At 37.7% G+C, this 19,636-nt stretch overlaps 1 protein-coding gene across 11 annotated transcripts in view; it reads left to right on the top strand.

Moving 5' to 3' along the window:
* The window catches only part of SNAP91 (synaptosome associated protein 91), a 147,226-nt gene that overhangs the window by 88,048 nt on the left and 39,542 nt on the right, over nt 1–19,636 (top strand). For 10 of the 11 annotated variants that reach the window (XM_073893573.1, XM_073893576.1, XM_073893579.1 and 7 more), the window contains exons 12-19: nt 377–486; nt 2,550–2,668; nt 11,850–11,864; nt 12,012–12,179; nt 18,070–18,177; nt 18,810–19,049; nt 19,265–19,342; nt 19,515–19,586. In XM_073893573.1, the coding sequence (XP_073749674.1) occupies nt 377–486; nt 2,550–2,668; nt 11,850–11,864; nt 12,012–12,179; nt 18,070–18,177; nt 18,810–19,049; nt 19,265–19,342; nt 19,515–19,586 (910 nt within the window). The remainder of the gene's footprint in view (nt 1–376; nt 487–2,549; nt 2,669–11,849; nt 11,865–12,011; nt 12,180–18,069; nt 18,178–18,809; nt 19,050–19,264; nt 19,343–19,514; nt 19,587–19,636) is intronic. The other variant, XM_073893575.1, reaches the window with a different exon arrangement.

The raw sequence follows: 19,636 nt of genomic DNA, 5'->3' as shown, positions 1-19,636 counted from the left end.
ATCATGACCCGAGCCGAAGGCAGACGCCAACGACTGAGCCACCCAGGCGCCCTTTCCTGCTGATTTTATGTTTAGGAAATACCAGTTAGCCTTGACTTTAAATACATGAGTAGAAATCATTGCAATGTTAAGCCAAATACTTTAAACATAATTTTATATAAATTGCATTTAACTTTTTTAAAATTTGAAACCTGTTTTGTCCAATATTGATTACTTATTACAGTTCTCCATTTCAAATTTTCTTGAGTTTTTTCTCCCACAAGGAGTTACCAAAAAATTGCTGTGAATGTCAGAAGTCTGCAAAGTGGAGGTCCTGTTTCCCTGTGTCCTCTAGATTCGCACTTGACTAGAATGTGTTGTGCATCTTCACTTTCAGTCGTCTCCAGTCACAACTGTTACGTCTCCTAATTCTACACCAGCTAAAACTATTGATACATCCCCACCGGTTGATTTATTTGCAACTGCATCTGCGGCTGTCCCCGTCAGGTTAGTTAATGAGTATACACTGAATATCCTGAACTCTTTATTAATATTTTGATTCGGCTTTTGTTTTATTTTTATGTACTGAACCCAGATGTTTTCACAAAATCAAATCTAGTCCTAGTAACATATGATAGTTTGGGCTATATTTAGGTTCACAAAGTAATTTCTTTTACGTTTTCTACAGTTCCCTAGGCCTGTACTCTCAAAGCATCAGAAAGACGTAAGCTGTAGAAATCACCTTCTTGCTCCCACATTTAAGGAAAGGAGGTGGAAGAATGGTACACACACTTCAGATTCTTCTGAAATTGTGAAGATATGGAAAATGATTTCAAAAATTAGCTTCTTCTTGTGTGAAATTTAAAGGGTGTCTTAGGCACTTAAAAAACAACAACAACAACTTTGCAGTTGTAGGCCAGTTAGCTGGTGCTTATGAGGAACTCAGACTCTGGTGGTAGGAAGAGACCATCGGAATCTTCCTAATAGCTTTTATAGCACCTAAAGGTCAGAAAGTAGTGAGAAAGGTGGAGATGGCTGTGCATTGGGTAAAATCTCAGGGCTGCCTCAGATGAAACTCCAACTCAAAGAGGCTTCCTCAGATCATAATTTTAGGTCTCCCTTTGTTTGGTTCTTTTGTCTTGAGAGGATTTATAGTATCTGTGACTGATTATGAATGCCCTGTATTTGAAGACCTGAATTTTGAACTGAGCAATAAATCCATGTCATGTACCCATGTTAACTATGTGTGTTACCCCTACTTGCTTAGTTCCGCTTTTTATAATCACCAGTTTGATAAAACCAAGTCCTTTTTGCCTCTATACTAAGATAAATTGCTTCTTCTAAAAGTTTTGGTTCAGGTCTTAATCATGTTTCCCTATCCTGGCACTTAGACCAGTTATGTTTATGAAATGGAAATCAAACCTAGGCAAATTTCATGTGCTTTGAAATTAAAAAACAAAACCAGCAGAATCCTTTCTTCAAAAGAATATTACCTGGAAATCTAATATGTAAAAAAAGGCTAAGATGGAATTGCTATTTATGAAGAAGGGTGGGGAATTTGGCACCCTGGTGGCTTGGTACCTGGTCTGGTAACCTGTAGGACAGTGTGTTTCAATCCTGAATGAAACACCTGAGGCCATGTTAAAATGAAGATTCTGATATAGAAGATATGGGGTAAGCCCAAAATTCTGTACTTCCAACAGTATCTCAGGATGTTACTAGTTTGAAGACCACACTTTGAATAGCAAAGATGGAGGAGCTTTGAAAAACACAGCCCTAACTGAATGACAATAAAAAATATAGAAGTATTTTAGATGAGGCCTCTTATAGGCAAACTTGCTACGTTATAGTTTAACTTAGAAAAAAGGGTATATTAGTGATTATTCATTTTAGTATTCTTTGCTTTATAAATAAATTCTTAAGGCAAGAATTTTTTTCCATTCAAAAAATTTTAGAAAATAAAGGGGAAAAACTCCCCATAATTCTCTTACTATAATACCTTTAATATTTGGAGCATGCTTTCTTTTATCACAGTCCTAACCAGCACTTCAGATGCTACCCAGTGGACAGTAACATATTTGATAAAATTCCCCCTTAATTTGAGGCATTTAGGTTTGCCCCTTTAATTTCTGCTTTATGATTTGTTGAGTGGCCCAATGCTTGAAGGATGGTTTACCTGTGTTATTGTGTATAGAGCGGGAGTTGGCAAACTATGGCCTATGGGTGAAACTAGCCCACTGTCTGTTTTTATAAATAAAGTTTTATTGGAACAAAGACACATTCATTTGTTTATATATTTTCTGTGTCTTATTTCATGCTATACTGGCAGAGTTGAATAGTGATAGATCATCTAGCCCACAAACCTAAAATATTGAGCTTCTGGCCCTTTACAAAGTAGTTTGCCAACCCTTGGGATAGAAGAACATATGCTATACTTTCCAAAATATTATTCTCTTATTGGATTTAAAATATCCAAAATCTTTAATGCTTTTGGCATCAGTCTTTATTTAAAAGCATCGCTATATTATAAAATTTTAAAATCTGATTTTAAAATTGTATTTTCCTTTCAGCACTTCTAAACCATCTAGTGATCTCCTGGACCTCCAGCCAGACTTTTCTTCTGGAGGGGCGGCAGCAGCCGCAGCACCAGCGCCACCACCACCTTCTGGAGGAGCCACCGCTTGGGGAGGTGAGTGAAACCAGCCAGCCATGCCATTTTTCTATTTAGTTGTTTTTATTCAGGTTGTTATTGTTATACTTACCTTCTGATTGTCCAAAATGTTGCTAGAAACTTGGAGAGAAAATGCTAAGAATGGCACCTATTGATTTAAATATATGTTGAGAGAGAGGCAGAGAGTCTCTCTGTAGTTGTCATATAGTTTTTATTTTAAGAGTTGAAACAAAGGCAGTATTTTTCTTTGCTATTCTAAAATTCTGACTATTTTTAATGATTGGCCTGTAGAGATTCAGGCATTAGAGGACTGGGTGTTCCTGTGAACTTCTGAGATTACTCAAAGGCAGCACTTCTAATTTGATTTGTTCAGGTGTAGCCTCCTTCCTGGATTCCTTTATACCTAAATTGGTTTTAGTTCATATTGTATTTGACTTCAGACAGTTGAAATCTGGGATGGATTCTTGTTTATGCCAGAAAAGATCCATACTAAACTAACTGAGAAGAATCACATCTAAGTGCTTGATTCCCATTTTTATTCATGGATCTTGAAAAAATAAAAATTTTATAAGCATTTGATTTAAAAAGCGTATTAAATAATAATATAAATATAAGTTAATTATTTTTAGTGCTGCACTGAGTTGGTTTTAAATACCTTGTCCTATTGCACCAAAATATCAAAATAAAATTTTTTAAGTTTAAAAATGATTCATACAACTATAGAAACAACACAGAGGGAACAACATAAGCAATGTGGTAGAATAGAAGGTGTCCCATCATAGCTCCCCACAGCAAAAATAATTTTGGCAGCCATTCATGGACAAAGTGCCTTTGTGGGAGCTTTGGGATCCAGGTAGGAGGTTGTAAAACCCCAATGGAGCCTGAGATCAAGAAAGGTTGTTTTGAGATGGCAGGCCTATGCCCAGAAGGGAGACTCACCAACCTTGTCCCTGGCTACAGATCTGGAAATACCACCTGTCCCTATGGATGCATTTATAGTCCTGTTTGGCCTTGGTCCTGCCATCAGCAACATCTACCAAGGGACCCAGAAGGAGCCATGCTTGCCCTTGCCTTGGGTAACAGGTCTGCTGACCTTTGGTCTCAGCTGTGAATTCTAAAATGGCCTATGACCCAGCTCCAGCCTTTCTCAGTCATGGTCTGGGAGCAGTCCTGCCTGCCCAGGAATCCAGCAAGAAACACACCTGTCCATGCCCCTAGAGGCAAACCCGCCGACCTTTGTCCCAACTATGGACTTTAAATCAGCCCTCTGACTTGGTCCCAGCTCCATTCAGCTATGACCCAGGACTAGACCTGCCTACCCAGCAACCCAGTGAGAGCCACACCTATCCATGTACTTGCTAATCAGCCCACCATCTGTGGACTCAACTGCAGACCCTGAAATGGACCCTTGTCCCAGTTCTAGCCCTACTGACCAAGGTCCTGAAGGTCCACCCAAGGATGAGGCAGATCAAAACCCATCCAAGCCCCTGGCAAGAGGCCCACCAACCATGGGCATCAAGCATACCCAGCAGGTAGCCAAATGACCTAGCTCCAACCCCTCTCAATTGTGATTCTGTTCTGATACTCTGGGCAGTATCATTAGCACAGAGCAGGTGAAAGTCTTTACCTGCCAAAATGAGTCTTTAAAGACTGGAAGAGTTATTTACTTCTTCAAATGCACAGACACCAACACAAGGCTACATGGATTACAAAGAATCATGGAAACAAACATGATACCACCAAAGGAAGCTAATAATACTCTAACGACCAATGCCAAAGAAATGGAGATCTATGAATTGCCTGACAAAGAATTCAAAATAATCATCTTAATGAAGCTCAGTGAGATGCAAGAGAACAGAAATAGACAACAAAACAAAGTCAAGAAAACAGTATGTGAACAAAATGAGAAGTTTAATAAAGAGATAGAGGACATAAGGAAGAACTAAACAGAAATCCTAGAGCTGTAGAATATAATGACTGAACTGAAAACTCAATAGAGAGCTTCAACAGCAGACTTAATCAGAGAGAATAAAGAATCTGCAAACTCAAAGATACATCATTAGAAGATATCAGTTAGGGGAACGAAAAGGAAAAAGAGAGAAGAAAGCACATGCGCCCTGTGGATGCTATCAAATGAATGAATATATGCATCAAGGGAATCCCAGAAGGAGAAGACAGAAAAAGAAGGGCAGAAAGCTTATTTAAAGAAATAGTGACTGAACACTTCCCAAATTATACAGACATGGATATGGACATTCATATTCATGAAATTCAAAAGTCCCCAAGCAAGATCAACTCAAAGAAGACACAGTATAATCAAATTGACAAAAGTCAAAGACAAAAAGAAGATCTTGAGAACAGCAAGAGAAAAGCCACTTGTCATATAGAAAAGAACCCTGATAAGGCTATCAGCACATTTCTCAGCAGAAGCCTTGCATGTCAGGAGTAAGTAGGATGATATACTCACAGTGCAGAAAGGGGGAAAAAAAAAAAACAACTTCAACCACAAGTACTGTACCCAGCAAAGTTGTCCTTCAGAAATGGAAAGATGAAGATATCCCTCCACAAATAAAAGCTAAGGAAGTACATCACCACTAGACATGCCTTGTAAGAAATGCTAAAGGGGTTCTTCAAATTAAAGCAAAAGCATGTTAAGTACCAACATGAAAACATGAAAGAATAAAGCTCACTGGTAAAGGTAAATATATTGCCAAATTCAGAATACTCTAATACTGTGGTGGTGGTAAGTAAATCACTTTTAACTCTAGTATAAAAGTTAAAAGACAAAATTCAAAATAACTAAAGCTACCATAATTTGTTAGTATAAACACGATATGTAAAACTTGTGACACCAAAGCATAGAATGTCAGGGGTGAGGAGGAGGAGTAAAAGTGTAGACTTTTGGTATATGATTGAAGTTAGGTTCTTAGCTTAAAATGTACTGTTATAACTATAAGCTGTTTTATATAAGACTCATGATAAATACAAAGAAAACACTTCTACTAGATGCTCAAAAGATAAAGAGAAAGGAATCAAAACATACCACTAAGGAAAATCAACAGTAAACAAAATGGCAATAATAAGTCCTTACTCATCAATAATTACTTTAAATGTAAATGTATTAAATTCCCCAAATCAGAAGACACAGAGTGGTTCAATGAATATTTAAAAAAAACAAAAACACAAGATCCAACAATATGCTGCCTATGAGACTCACTTTAACTCTCAGGACACACATAGGTAAAGTGAAAGGATAGAAAAAAGATATTCCATGCAAATGGCAATCAAAAGAGAGCAGGATTGGCTATACTTTTATCAGACAAAATAGATTTTTGGTCAAAATCTATTCAAGACACAGAGAAGGTCACTATATTATATAATGATAAAAAGATTAACCCATCAAGATGAAATAACAATTATAAATTAGTATATACACTAAATATTGGGACACCTAAATATATAAAACAAATATTAACAGAACCAAGGGGAGAAATAACCACACAATAACAGTAGAGGACTTTTTTATGCCACTTTCAACAATGGATAGATAATCTAGGCAGAAAATCAGTAAGGAAACAGTGGACTTGATAACTTTATTCTAAATGGGCCCAACAAACATATACAGAACATTCCATTTAACACAGAAGAATATACATTCTTCTCAAGCACACATGGAACACTCTCCAAGATAGATTGTAAGTTAGGGCACTAGACAAATCTTAGCAAATTAAAGAAGATTGAAGTCATATCAAGTATCATTTCTAATCTCAGTGGTATGAAACTAGAAATCAGTAACAAAAGGAAAACTGGAACATTCACAAATATGTGGAGATTAAACAACATACTCCTGACCAACCAATGGGTCAAAGAAGAAATTGAAATGAAATCACTAAGTATCCTGAAACAGATGAAAATGGGGGCACCTGAGTGGCTCAGTCGGTTAAGCGTCGCCTTTGAGGCCTGGGATTGAGCCCTCCATCAGGCTCCCTGCTCAATGGAAAGTCTGCTGCTCCTTCTCCCTCTGCCTACCACTCCCCCCTGCTTGTGTTCTCTATCTCTCTCTCCCCCCAATAAAGAAATAAAATCTTAATTTAAAAAAAAAACACATGAAAATGGAAACATAAAATACCAAAACCTACAGGATGCTGCAAAAGCAACTCTAAGAGGGAAGTTTATAGTGGTAAATGCCTACATTAAGAAGAAAGATCTCAAATAAGCAAGCTAGCTTTATGCCTCAAGGAACTATAAAAAGAACAAACTAATCCCAACATTAGCAGAAGGAAGAAAATAAGAAAGATTAGACCAGAAATAAATGAAGTAGAAACTAGAGAGACAATAGAAAAGATCAGTAAACTAAGAATTGGTTTTTTGAATATAAACAAAATGATAAACTTTTAGCTAGACTAAACAAGAAAAGAAGAGCAAGAACTCAAATAAAATTATAGATGCCAGAGGAAACATTACACTTGATATTATAAAAATACAAAGAGCCATAAGAGACTACTATGAATGATTATATGCCATCATATTGATAATCCAGAAAAATTAATAAATACCTAGAAACATACAACTGACTGAGACAGAACCATGAAGAAATAGAAAATCTGAACAGACCCATAATGAGTAAGGAAATTGAGACATGAATCAAAAACTCCGAACAAAGAAAAACCCATGACCAGATAGCTTCACAAATGAATTCTATCTAAACATTTAAATAAGAATTAATGCCAGTCCTTCTCTAATTCTTACAAAAAATTGAAAAGGAGAAAACACTTCCAAACTCATTTTTTGAACCAGTATTACCCTCAGACCAAAGCCAGATAGGGACCTGCAAGAAAAGGAAATTACAGACCAATAACCTTGATGAACAAAAACACAAAAATGCTTTGCCAAGTATTAGCAAACCAAATTCAGTAACACATTAAAAGGATCATACACCATAATCAAGTGGGATTTATCAATATGTGGTTCAATATATACAAATCAGTAAACATGATATATGATATTACAGAATGAAAGATAAAAATCATATCATCTCGATCGTGTGCCTGGGTGGCTCAGTTGGTTAAGCATCCAACTCTTGATCTTAGCTCAGGTCTTGATCTCAGGGTCGTGAGTTCAAGCCCTGTGTTGGGATTCATGCTGGGCATGGAGTCTACTTTAAGAAAAAATCATATGATCTCAATAGATGCAGAAAAAGCACCTAACAGATTTCAACATCCTTTCATGATAAAAATTCTTGGCAAATTATAGGTAGAAGGAATGTACCTTAACATTATAAAGGCCATATATGATGAGCCCACAGCTAACATCATACTCAATGGTGAAAAGCTGAAACCTTTTTCTCTTAAGATTAGGGACAACACAAGGATGCCCACTCTCCACTTCTATTCAACATAGTGCTGGAAGTCTTAGCCAGACCAATTAGGCAAGAAAAAGAAATAAAGCACCTGATAGGCTAGCAGAACCTTGGCTCAGGGCCTGATGGTCACTTTTTGATAATCAGACATCATTAGTCTTCTGTCTCAAGAAAATATCTATAACTGTACTATTTCATAGTAGTCGAAGGTCAGCTAGAGAGAAAAAATACTCATAAATTCTCTAATTCCTAAGCAGAATAGTAAAATTTATAAGCCTTAAGAAATTGAAGTAAAGTTGTATAATATGAAATCGAGAAATATTCACTACCTTCAGTTTGTATTTATCCTATAGATACCCAGTAGGGGTTGAACATGATGCTAAGTTATAACAAATATGTTTCGGTCATTTGACTAAGCAAAAATAAATAAAATCACTTTCTCGATCTTGTTTGATAAATTCATGCCACTTCTATTATTGAAACACATTTTAATTTTGCATAACCAGACAATAAACTATAAACCTTAAAACTCTGTAGACTTATTTAGATATTCTTATCTGACCATAATGCTAGTAAGAGGATTCATTTTCCAACAACTAAGGCCATTTCAGGTGTTTATGAATTTCTCATGGGGGTTATGGGTACTGATAAATATTACCATTTTAAGGTACATATTGTAAATGATAGTATTTTTCCTGTTGGCATAACACAACCACATTTTAGCAAATTCATATTTTAGTAAACCTAAGTTAAATAATGCCATATAAGATTTTCATTCTGTGGGCTGATAATGAAAATGTTTGACTGAAAGATGACAGAGCGTTTTTTTAATCCCTGCCATTGGCCCCATAATAAGGAGAGTATTTTTCTCTTCATAATAAATTCCTCTCTCAGCACAAACAAGTGAGTCTGTGTGTTGTCTTTCTGTGTATCTTAGAAGTGGGAAACAGATCATTTCTTCTTATAAATGCTTGAAGTGAAATTTCTCTTTTCTGAGAAATACAGAATTCCTATTAGGCTTTTATTAGTTGACCTAATTAGGGTTTTTGTTAGAATTAAGAGACCTAATAGAAAGTAATTACCAACATCCATTTGAAGGCTCACCATTATTATGCAATCATATGACTTTAATAGTTTCCATGGGGAATATTACCCACAGTACAAGCAATTTTAGTGACATATTACCATTTGCTTGCTAATTAAATCTGGGGGCATATCTGTGGGCTATTTTGGAAACATGCATGTGTACACACACATACACGCAGAAAGATTTATAGAAGCTTTGAAAGTCATAGTTCTGTAATGAAAATTATAACTTGACTTAAATGTTAGCTCTTGCTATTATTTATTAGCAAGCATTTGATATGTTCCAGGTAAGGGTGAGCACTTAAATATATTAACACATTCAATCTTTATAATAACCTAGGAAGTTTAGCTTCATATCACTGCAAAATATAGATTTCCTTATAAATTTAGTTGTAGTTTTGTTTCCTCAGTTACAGTGAATATTTTCTAACACACAAAAATAACTCTGATTATGTACTACTTGCCAGTGAATTGAACTCTGCTGCTGTGGGTTATGGGGAGGAGCAGTTTGTATAGTTTAATCTTTTATAAACAGTGGCAGCTTTGAGAATAATAGCTGTTCCCATCATCATAAAGTAGGGCTTTCTTTTATACTAGGGAGAGTTTTGCATCAAGCAAGAAATAAGTAACATAATTGTATTTCATCCAGAAAATTAAGATTTTTAGAGATTAACACCTGTAGCAAAAGTTTTCAGCATCAGTTATGCACCATGTTTAGTTATCATACATTTCCCTAGGAAATTTTACTTTCCATCTTTCATCATATTGCAGCAAGTCTTATGACTCTCCATCTGAATAAAACACTAGCCAAAAACATGGAACTAGTATTTTAATCTTTCATACTTTTTAAGAATATTTCTATTTCTCTCTCTTTCTAATACACGTGAATAGTCTTCTCCTTTCTCGCTTACCAAATGTACGAAATAAATTGTCCATTCCCTGTCATAGACAATAGCAAGTCTGGAAACTGTTAAATCACATGGTTCTTAGCTCTTCTGCTATCACATTGTTTCTTGAACTAGCCATTGATAAAGCAAGACGAGAGAGAGTCCCACCAATGCCAGGAGAATAGAGAAACCAAGTCTGTCTGGCTTCTTATGACCCAGTTTGGTTTCTAATTAATATTTTGGGATGTATGAGTATAGAGTAACAGTTGTATTGGGCGTGATACTGTTGGTTTGAGGAATTATTGGAAGTACCTTCTGTTTCTCAGGATTTGGGACCTACCTTTTCAGCTTACAGCCCCAAATCAACATAGCTCCTTTTTGCCTGCTGTTAATTACGCATATGTTCCAAAATTAAAAAACTGTTTCTAATGTGAAGTACCCTGTGTGCTATAATTTGTTAATACTGTTATGAAATATATAAGATTTGGTTAGAAGGGCCTTGATTACCTTAGTGTGTCTGTAGAGTGCTTTATCTAATATTTATTGGGTTTGTAAATTGCATAGTTAAATGAATATGATTATTTTTAGTGTCAAATTTATGTTTCTCAGTTTTTTAAATGTCTTCTGGAACTTTTAGTTTACTTAGTTCTCATATTGTTTCTAAGGCTCTTAAGAAAATAGCTCCCTAATTAGTTCTGATAAAATTTCTTCATGATTAAAATAAATTTCCAGTAACATTCATGAATTCAAATATGAGCCCTGGGTTATATCACATGAGTGGGAATACAAGAATACTATTGGACTCTCTAAATGTTTAACCTAAAGTCATAGTATAGTTAAGAATTACCCTTCCTGGGCTTTTTATTTAGGATGCCAACTGTAATCCCACTGTTGAACACTAAGAAAGTATGCACCTCCTAAAGGAGTGCAGACCTCAGAAGGCCTGAAAAGTTTGGATGCTACACAGTCTTGTCTCATTCATCTTAAAAATAATTCTCATATGTTGTCACATAATGTTTATAAATGGAAAGATTATATATAGAATTGAAAAACATCCAATAGTGTGAAATTTATGAAGACAAAAATCATGGAGCTGAGGGTTATTTTTTTCTAGCCCCTAAACTTGGACTGTTCTTTGACTGTGTTTGGTATGTTCTACAATCAAACTGCAGCTACCAGAAAGCCTGTATTTATTCTATGGTATTCTGGACTGAAGTGACACATCAAATAGAGGATTAATAAAGTTTCATCAACTACAGTTTCCTTAGAATTGATATTTATCGTGTAGTGAAATGCATCAAAGCAGATGAAATGGTAAATCTGGTAAGAAATAGAGTTTGTCAAAGTTATTTATTTATTTATTTATTTATTTATTTTTTAAAGATTTTATTTATTTATTTGAGAGAGAGAATGAGAGAGAGAGAGAGAGCACATGAGAAGGGGGAGGGTCAGAGGGAGAGGCAGACTCCCCGCCAAGCAGGGAGCCCGATATGGGACTCGATCCTGAGACTCCAGGATCATGACCTGAGCCGAAGGCAGTCACTTAACCAACTGAGCCACCCAGGCGCCCCTTGTCAAAGTTATTTAGAGCTGACTTCAGGTAAGTCTCTTGACCTTGCTTGCTCTCTGTTTTCCCATCTATAAAATTGGAAGCTTGATCTAGAGGATCCCACAGTCCTTTCCAGCACAAACATTCCATGATAATAAGAGTTAATACACTATTTCGTGATTACGAATGGTCCAGAAAGGTGCATACAGCTAAAACGTCTTCAGTTAGTACCTCGCCCTGCTTGGACATTGGTGTGGTTGCATGTTTCAGCTTTCTCTCTTATTTCTTCATACGCTGACACATACTGGACATCGGTAGACCTTTTGGGAGAGGGTGAGTAAAGCTTTATTTTAAGCTTCTGTTGTGAGAGACCTCCGTCTCTGAATAACTGTCCCTATTTGGTCCTATGGAGTCTGGTATATCTTCTCTCCTTTTCCTCCTCTTCTCTCCTGTTGGTTCTCTGTCTGTGGTGCAACGTAGATTCTCTGGCTGCACTTTCCTCTGTTCCCTCTGAAGCACAAGTTTCAGATCCCTTTGCACCAGAACCTACCCCTCCTACCACAGCTTCTGAAACTGCAACTGCTTCAGCCTCTGCCTCAACTACTACAACTGTCACTGCTGTCACTGCTGACGTGGATCTCTTTGGAGGTTAGTCAGTCACATCACGGCTTTGTCCCTTTCCTGCCGGGTTTGCTAAAATTACCTTAGAGGTAAGGTGCTTAAAAATGTTTACATCATATAACAGCACGTCATAGTGTTCCACTACTTTTTACATGTTTATTAATATGCATTTATCTTCGCTAACTTCATAACTTTATCTTCACTTAATTTTAGTGGCTTTAGAGCAAAGGTTGCAATACTTTGGGCCCACTTGATTTTTCCATTTTTTAAAAGTGAGGATTTAAGTTGCTATTAGAACCCTTGTCCCCTATATGCTCCTGCTCAGCAGTATCTATTTGAAGATGGTACCAGACCTCTCTATCATATTTAGGTGTGACTTTTTGACCACATTCACACTAGGTGAATGAATAGTGCTTGGAGAATATGGAAGGGGAAGTCCTGGCTTAAGTTATTTTTTAAGATGTAAGACAAAAAATCATCTAAGAGCAGTTCAGATTTGGAGGTCTCTGAAGAGAGTTTAGTGATATGCCCATTTTTGTAACTGTAAGCTTGTTCTGTACAAGCAAAAACTTGGAGCATCTTTGGCTTTGGAACTTTGAGAGATCATCTGCTACCAACACTCAAAATGCTGATGGAAAACAGGTTTAGGTCAGGCTTTGAAATGATTGCCTGAAAATATACTTTACGTGAAAATGTAAATTCTGACAGAGTTGATTTACAGCTGTGAGCTTGAGTCAGGTATCCTAGACTCTGGCAGCATAATATGCCTGGACCTGAGGAACCATCTGCAGCCATTTACACATTCCCATCTGAGTGGTGCTGATGTCCACACCTGGAGAAGTGCTGATGTCAAATACATACATCGAATGGTGTTATAGTCATCATAGTTTTGTGTTTCTTCACTACCATATAACATCTTTCCCAGGGCCTTTTGAGAAAATGGTAAAGAAATTGGAGGAGGTGAGTGACGGGGAGAGCAGGAGAGGTTTGGCAGGCTCTGGTGGAGTCAGTACATTCCCCAGGGAAGGTACGCTTACACACTGCCACTTAGCGCTGTGCTCCCCACCATGGCCCAGTCGCTGAGGCTGGCTGACACTGTCCGAGACAAGGAGCACTCAACTGGACACAGCACTGTGGCAAGCGTTTCACACGAGGAAGTTGCTGCTGTCTTGCCATGCTGCCGTTCCTATTACAGGAGAAAACCATTTTTAAAAAAATAGGGGAAGGCTCTTGAATGTTTTATTAAAAATAGTCAACCACTAGCAAAAGTTAGTTTTTCAGGTATGCCTCTATAACTTCTGAGACCAAAAATTAAATTTTTAGCTTAAATTTATAAAATCAACTTCTTCACCCCCTTCTACTCCCCCCACAATTAGTATGGATATGAGTGGTTTCTCATAGGCTTATGTTGACAGAAAAACATCAAGGAAAATATGGACACGATGGGTAACTCTTGTGTGCTTGAACATTTCCACATCTTTAGCTCTTTAGATTTTTGTTTTTCAGTCCATTTGTAAGGAGCTTAATTGCCTTTATGAAATCAGTCAACTCCAGCTTGCTTCCCTCATGGCTCTCTAGAATAATAAAGCCTAATATATTGCTTTGAGATAGTCTTTGTGCCATCATGCTGTTTGTGTTGATCACTTATTACTGACTTTTCTGCATTCCTCAAGCAGAAAAATCTGTATATTTGTAAATATTGTCATGGCTCTTTCTAACCTGAAATACAGCTTTAAAAGACTAATGCTTCAGAAAGCCCTCTAACTTAATGCCAAAGAATGGAGCCCTTCTTGGGATTTTACCAGTATCTTTTCTAGACATTTGGCTGTAGGTTTAGTGAGTACATCTGTAAATCTCATCACAATCATTTTTATTGATCTGGATAGTCCCACAACCTGTCCCCTGACCTCTGACAGCTATAAAGTCTCTATCATTTATGGTCAGGAGTCTATACGTGTCACTGTTATGTAGTTTTCAAGGATATTCCCTAATTTCTTTCATGCTCTTTATTGATTTACAACGAATCATTTAGAGATGGGCCATGTTGTGTGGCCATTTTTTTTCTTACTCTATCACTAAAATGGGCAAGTGATAGAACTCTTTAAATACACAAGGGCACCAGATATTTTGTTTATATGACTTTAAAATATGTGCTTTCAAGGTTTTACCTAGCTTGTACAGCAGTATTAAATAGGTATCTTTAGAAATAAGTTAAAGAGCTTTAATTTCTGAAAAGTAGCTAATTAATTTCATGAGTATGAAATATTAAAACATTGAAATTTTCTATGCATTCTCATTACAAATTTGAAAAATAGGAAATGTTATCAGTTTTAAATATCCAGATTGATACCCACATAACATTTTAGTTATTTCAGTGTAAGTCATTAAAATTTTTTTTTCAGAAACATTATACTTACTAAATGCTTTATTTTTTAAAGTGAACTTTAAGAAAAAAATCTGCTTTCTGTGGTCATGCAGAACAAGACTGCAAGATAGTATTGTGCTTTTAAAAAATCAGTAAAATTTACAGATACTGATAAAAATAAAAGACAAACTTCTTTAAAATATCCTATTTTTCACTTGAAAACTTTGCTAACAGCAACACATTAGTCTGACACAACACAGGGTTTTTCTAAGCACCAGAATGCAAAACTGATACTAATTCCTCTACACATTCGCCAGGGTACCCTTTCATTCACCTGTGTCAGTATGTGAGCAAGCCTTCATGAGGATGTAGTCTGTGGGCATGAAACCAAGTGGCTGGAAAACCAGAGAACTTAGCTCACAAGACTGCTTTCATTTGCACAAGTTTGTTGACAAACTAAGTTAATCAACCTTCCTTAAAACCAGAACTTAAATACAGCACTTAAAAATAGATTTCATATAAGAGTCTTACAACCTGGGACCTTTGGGGAAGACTGGAATGGTGACTTCCAGGCTGTTGACAATGATTGAAACCTTTGTGCCAAGTATGTGATTTAAAGATGGTTCGTGTGACTGGAGAACATGGGGAGAGTTCAGGTGGGGAAAATTACAGCTAAGTAAATTTCAAATGAAATAAAAAAATTTTCAAATGAAATTTTTAGAAAGGCAGTCACATGCTAAAAAAATTAAGAGAAAACTCTTCCTAGATTGCTAGAAGGAAAAAAGGCTGGTCTATATCGGCAGTATCAGGGAGATGATTTTGCTGGGGAAAGTCTGGACTGGGTCCATAATTGTAGAACAGCAGGCACATGCATTTCCAGGAAATAGCACTGTTTGAAAATAAGCGGAATGTAAAAATGAACTGCAAATGGGTAACAAGGGAAAGAGAACTTGATTGGGAAGAGCTTGAATTTTCAGAACTGGAAGGATAATGCTGCCATTGATAATGAAAGAAAGGTAGTAAAACAAGTTTTGTTTTATTTACAACAAAAAAATCCTATTACCTCTCACAGCTCTTGAGCCAACTGAGCTCTGCTGGACTGTTCTCATTCAGGGTCTCCTTCCTGGCTAGTCAGGCAGTGGCTGGGGCTGGGTTCGGCTGCAGCCTCACTCATGCAAATCTCTCCTTCCTGGCCTGGAAGACTTATCAGACAGGACCTGGAGCAGCTGGGCTCCTGTCCTTAAGAGAAGTTCTTTTTTTTTTTTTTTTTTTTTAAGATTTTTATTTATTTATTTGACAGAGAAAGACACAGTGAGAGAGGGAACACAAGCAGGGGGAGTGGGAGAGGGAGAAGCAGGCTTCCCGCTGAGCAGGGAGCCCGATGTGGGGCTCGATCCCAGGACCCTGAGATCATGACCTGAGCCGAAGGCAGACGCTTAATGACTGAGCCACCCAGGTGCCCTTTAAGAGAAGTTCTGATGGGACTAGAGGAGTTTATAATGTTTAGTTTTAAGTAACAGGATAAAAGGAGATGACAGGGAAGAAAAAAACCTCTTCTGAGGACATGGTTACAAATAATGGGTTTCACCCACTTACACATGGGTGATAATTGAAGAGGTCAGCCCATGGATATTTACTTGACCCCCAACACTGATATAACTGGTGTTTATTCCATCCAACAAAGACGAAATAGTAGAGTGTGGCATGGCTCTTGACAGTGCGACATAGTATCTGAACACACAAACCTCCGTCAGTTTACGACCAAATCCTGACACTACCATTTGCCTGTTTGGTGACCTGTTTGGTCAAGTCACTCAGACTCCCCAAGCTTCTGTTCTTATCTACAAAGTGGAGATAACAGAACCTCTATTGTGAGATAGTTACAGGGATTAAGTTTAATAATGTCCATAAAGTATTTACACAGTGGCACATACTCACTAGTGACCACTATTACCATTTTTACTAGTTCTCCTGTGTTCTGCCCCAGCTCTTAAGGTTTTCATATTGCTCTAAGCCCCCTATTACAGTGTCCTTAGCATTGCATCTGGGAAAGCAAGCCTGGCCTAGCCACACTCCAGTATTATTTGGCTTCTCCCCTGACAGACCTTTGCTCCAAAAACATATTCCCTTGTGTAGCTGAGGGAAGGAAGCAGATCAAATAAATCTGTAAGATATGAATAACTGATTGTCTCATTGTGTCTTCTAAGGATATTTGTGTTCTTGTAAAGGACCTTTCAACCCAAGTGACCAATTTATTGTTTGTTGTTCCACTTAATGCTGGGCCTCAGGACAGAAAAGGAGGAAAGTCTGTTTCATACTAAGATCAGTTTGGAACATACTGGGTTAAACTCCAAGACAAGTGCCTTCACTATAGGACTTCCTACGGCCTAACATATACTACGTAAATCTCCAAGAAAAGGGATATACTGTGTAGCATTTCACAAGCATATATAATAAATCCTTAACGGCCAGAGGAACAGTGTTCTAGGGGACACTTGTAGATATTGTGGAAGGCAGTATTTTAGGATGAAAAGTCTAGCAGGTAAGTGGCAGATTCCAGGAATTTCTTCTCAGCAAATCATGCTAATGATAGCTTCATTCTTTTGTACTTTCGAGCTATAGAATCTCTTTGAAGACTCCAGGATTTTTTTTTTTTTTTACCAAATTAACACGGTTTACTGACAGAAACACATTGGGTGCTGTTTGTACACATCAGCCATTTATATATTGGGCGTTTATAAACTGGGACTGCCTGTATGTAGATGGATTTTCTGCTATAAATAGTAATACACTTACAGTCTTAAAGCATGAAACTGTGTTTTTAGTTTGTTAAAAATAGATCATTTTCTAAATAATGAGAGGAATACAATATTTTAAAACAATAAATTTAAGTTGAAATAAAGGCATTATAGTGTCATCCCCTAATTTTGTTATTTCCTTAAATCCTTGGTTGTATCTGAAAATGTTTTTCAAGGATAACAAAGACTTAACTTTCTTACGAATACTTAGTAAACCTTTCATGTTAACAGTGTAATTATGCCTGTACTAGGCGATAAAACTTTTTTAAACTATAATTGTTTACATTACCATCATATGTTTAATTTTATTGCCATTAAAGAAGACATCTATGTTTGGTAGAAACCACCAAAGAGACATCATAGTAACATAGTGAATAAGTGTTCACCGGTCATGAAAGACTAATGTCTTAAATCACGTAATAAAGTTATTTTTGTGTTTTAATTTTCACATCCATTAATTTCTAATGTTATGTAAAACATGCTTCTCCGAGCCCTTATACAATGGGAATCTTGTTACCTGATGGATCCTAATAGGCCTCAGCAGTATGAATCCTGTACCACTTGCATGTAACTAACACGAAGGAGTGCAAAGAATCACTATTTTGTGACCGCCAACAGTGCATGGGCCATAAGAATGCATTTGAAGAAATTCATGTATAAGGGAGCCTTTTCTGCAATTTAACTTGGTTCTTTTACTATATTTTCTTCTCTTTTTATTCCTTTAATTTGTGTTGTTTTAAAAACCGCACCCAAGATGCCTTTGCAGCTTCTCCCGGGGAGGCCCCTGCAGCATCCGAAGGGGCCGCCGCGCCAGCAACCCCAGCCCCCGTAGCCGCCGCACTTGATGCATGCTCAGGAAATGGTGGGTCGATAGTCACGAGCAAGTCTGTTGTTTTCTCTGTCCCGATGTGAAACTCCCGTTGTGAGATGTGGCCATATGTTTTTCTGACTTTAATTTCTTCTGAGTATAAAGGATCATTCATCATAACTGAATCAGTAGCGCCGGCACTTAAAACATTAAGACGACCAAGTGCATACTTATCAAAATTGACAATTTCTCAAGATTGACAATTTTTGTCAGTGCAAGTATGCTCTCTTAATGTTTTTTTTTGGTCCCCTCCTGCTGGATTGTACTCTTCTGTAGCGCTGAGTTCTACTATGTAGGCATGTTTTAGTGAATTTTCAAAGCTACCAAATTGCCCAGATTGAGGATTTGAAGAACAATCTCTAATCCTAGACTGTAGGCTAATCTTACATTGAAGCATTTTAGTTTTTCTTTTTTTTTCTTGTTTAGAAAAACATCCTAATCACTGACCATTGCTAATAGGATAGTAGTTCAGTCCAGGCAGCCTAATGCCTAGCTAGTGTGTGAATATCTGCATAAGATGTCTCTTACCCATAGTTATGATGCCTCTCTCTCTCTCTCTCTCTCTTTCTCTCTCTCTTTTTCCTTACTGATGCTATATGTGTGTCTCCACCTTCCTTTTCCAAAAGACCCCTTTGCCCCGTCTGAAGGTAGTGCAGAGGCTGCACCCGAGCTGGACCTCTTTGCAATGAAGCCACCTGAGACCAGTGTTCCTGTAGTTACCCCTACAGCTAGCACAGCCCCTCCGGTTCCCGCCACTGCTCCTTCTCCTGCTCCCGCTGTCGCAGCTGCCACCGCGGCCACCGCCGCCCCCGCCACCACCTCAGCCACCGCCACCGCCGCTCCTCCTGCTCTAGATATCTTTGGTGGTAATGATTTGTTGTTGTTGAACTCTCTCCATCGGGTGGATTGAATTCTGGTACCCGAGATGCCCTGCACACACAACTGTTACTGCATGACAACTGGGTCAACCCCATGCTGCTTATTTCGGAATTCTCCCCCGTGCTGATATACAACTGGGAGGTGATGCTGTGTCAGGCTGGTCTGTCCAGTAGAGTAAAGGCATGTGTGTTCTTGGTCTTAGATTTGTTTGAGGCCCCTCCGGAAGTCGCTGCAGCGCCTAAGCCAGATGCTGCTCCTAGCATAGACCTGTTTGGTACAGGTAAAACCAAAGCCACCCCTTTTTTTTTGAACATTAGTTCCCCCCCTCCTCCGATGTTTTGATGACTGAACTCTTGATGCTCCCCTGTGATAATGCATTTGTTAAATACTGAACTTTGATTTCCGCTTTCTACTTACCTCTGCTTGGTTTTGGTTTGTTTCACTTTGGGAAGACGCTTTCTCCTCTCCACCACAAGGGGCCTCTCCTGTGCCTGAGAGTTCTCTCACTGCTGACCTCTTATCCGGTGAGTGCTTCTGCCAAGGCCAAGCCTTCTGAGATGTCTGGTGGGGGTTG

This window comes from Callorhinus ursinus, unplaced genomic scaffold (genome assembly GCF_003265705.2).
Source record: "Callorhinus ursinus isolate GAN/ISIS: 27379988/994484 unplaced genomic scaffold, GSC_fseal_2.0 scaffold6, whole genome shotgun sequence".
Classification (NCBI taxonomy): Eukaryota; Metazoa; Chordata; class Mammalia; order Carnivora; family Otariidae; genus Callorhinus; species Callorhinus ursinus.
This window is presented reverse-complemented; position numbering and strand designations above follow the sequence as displayed.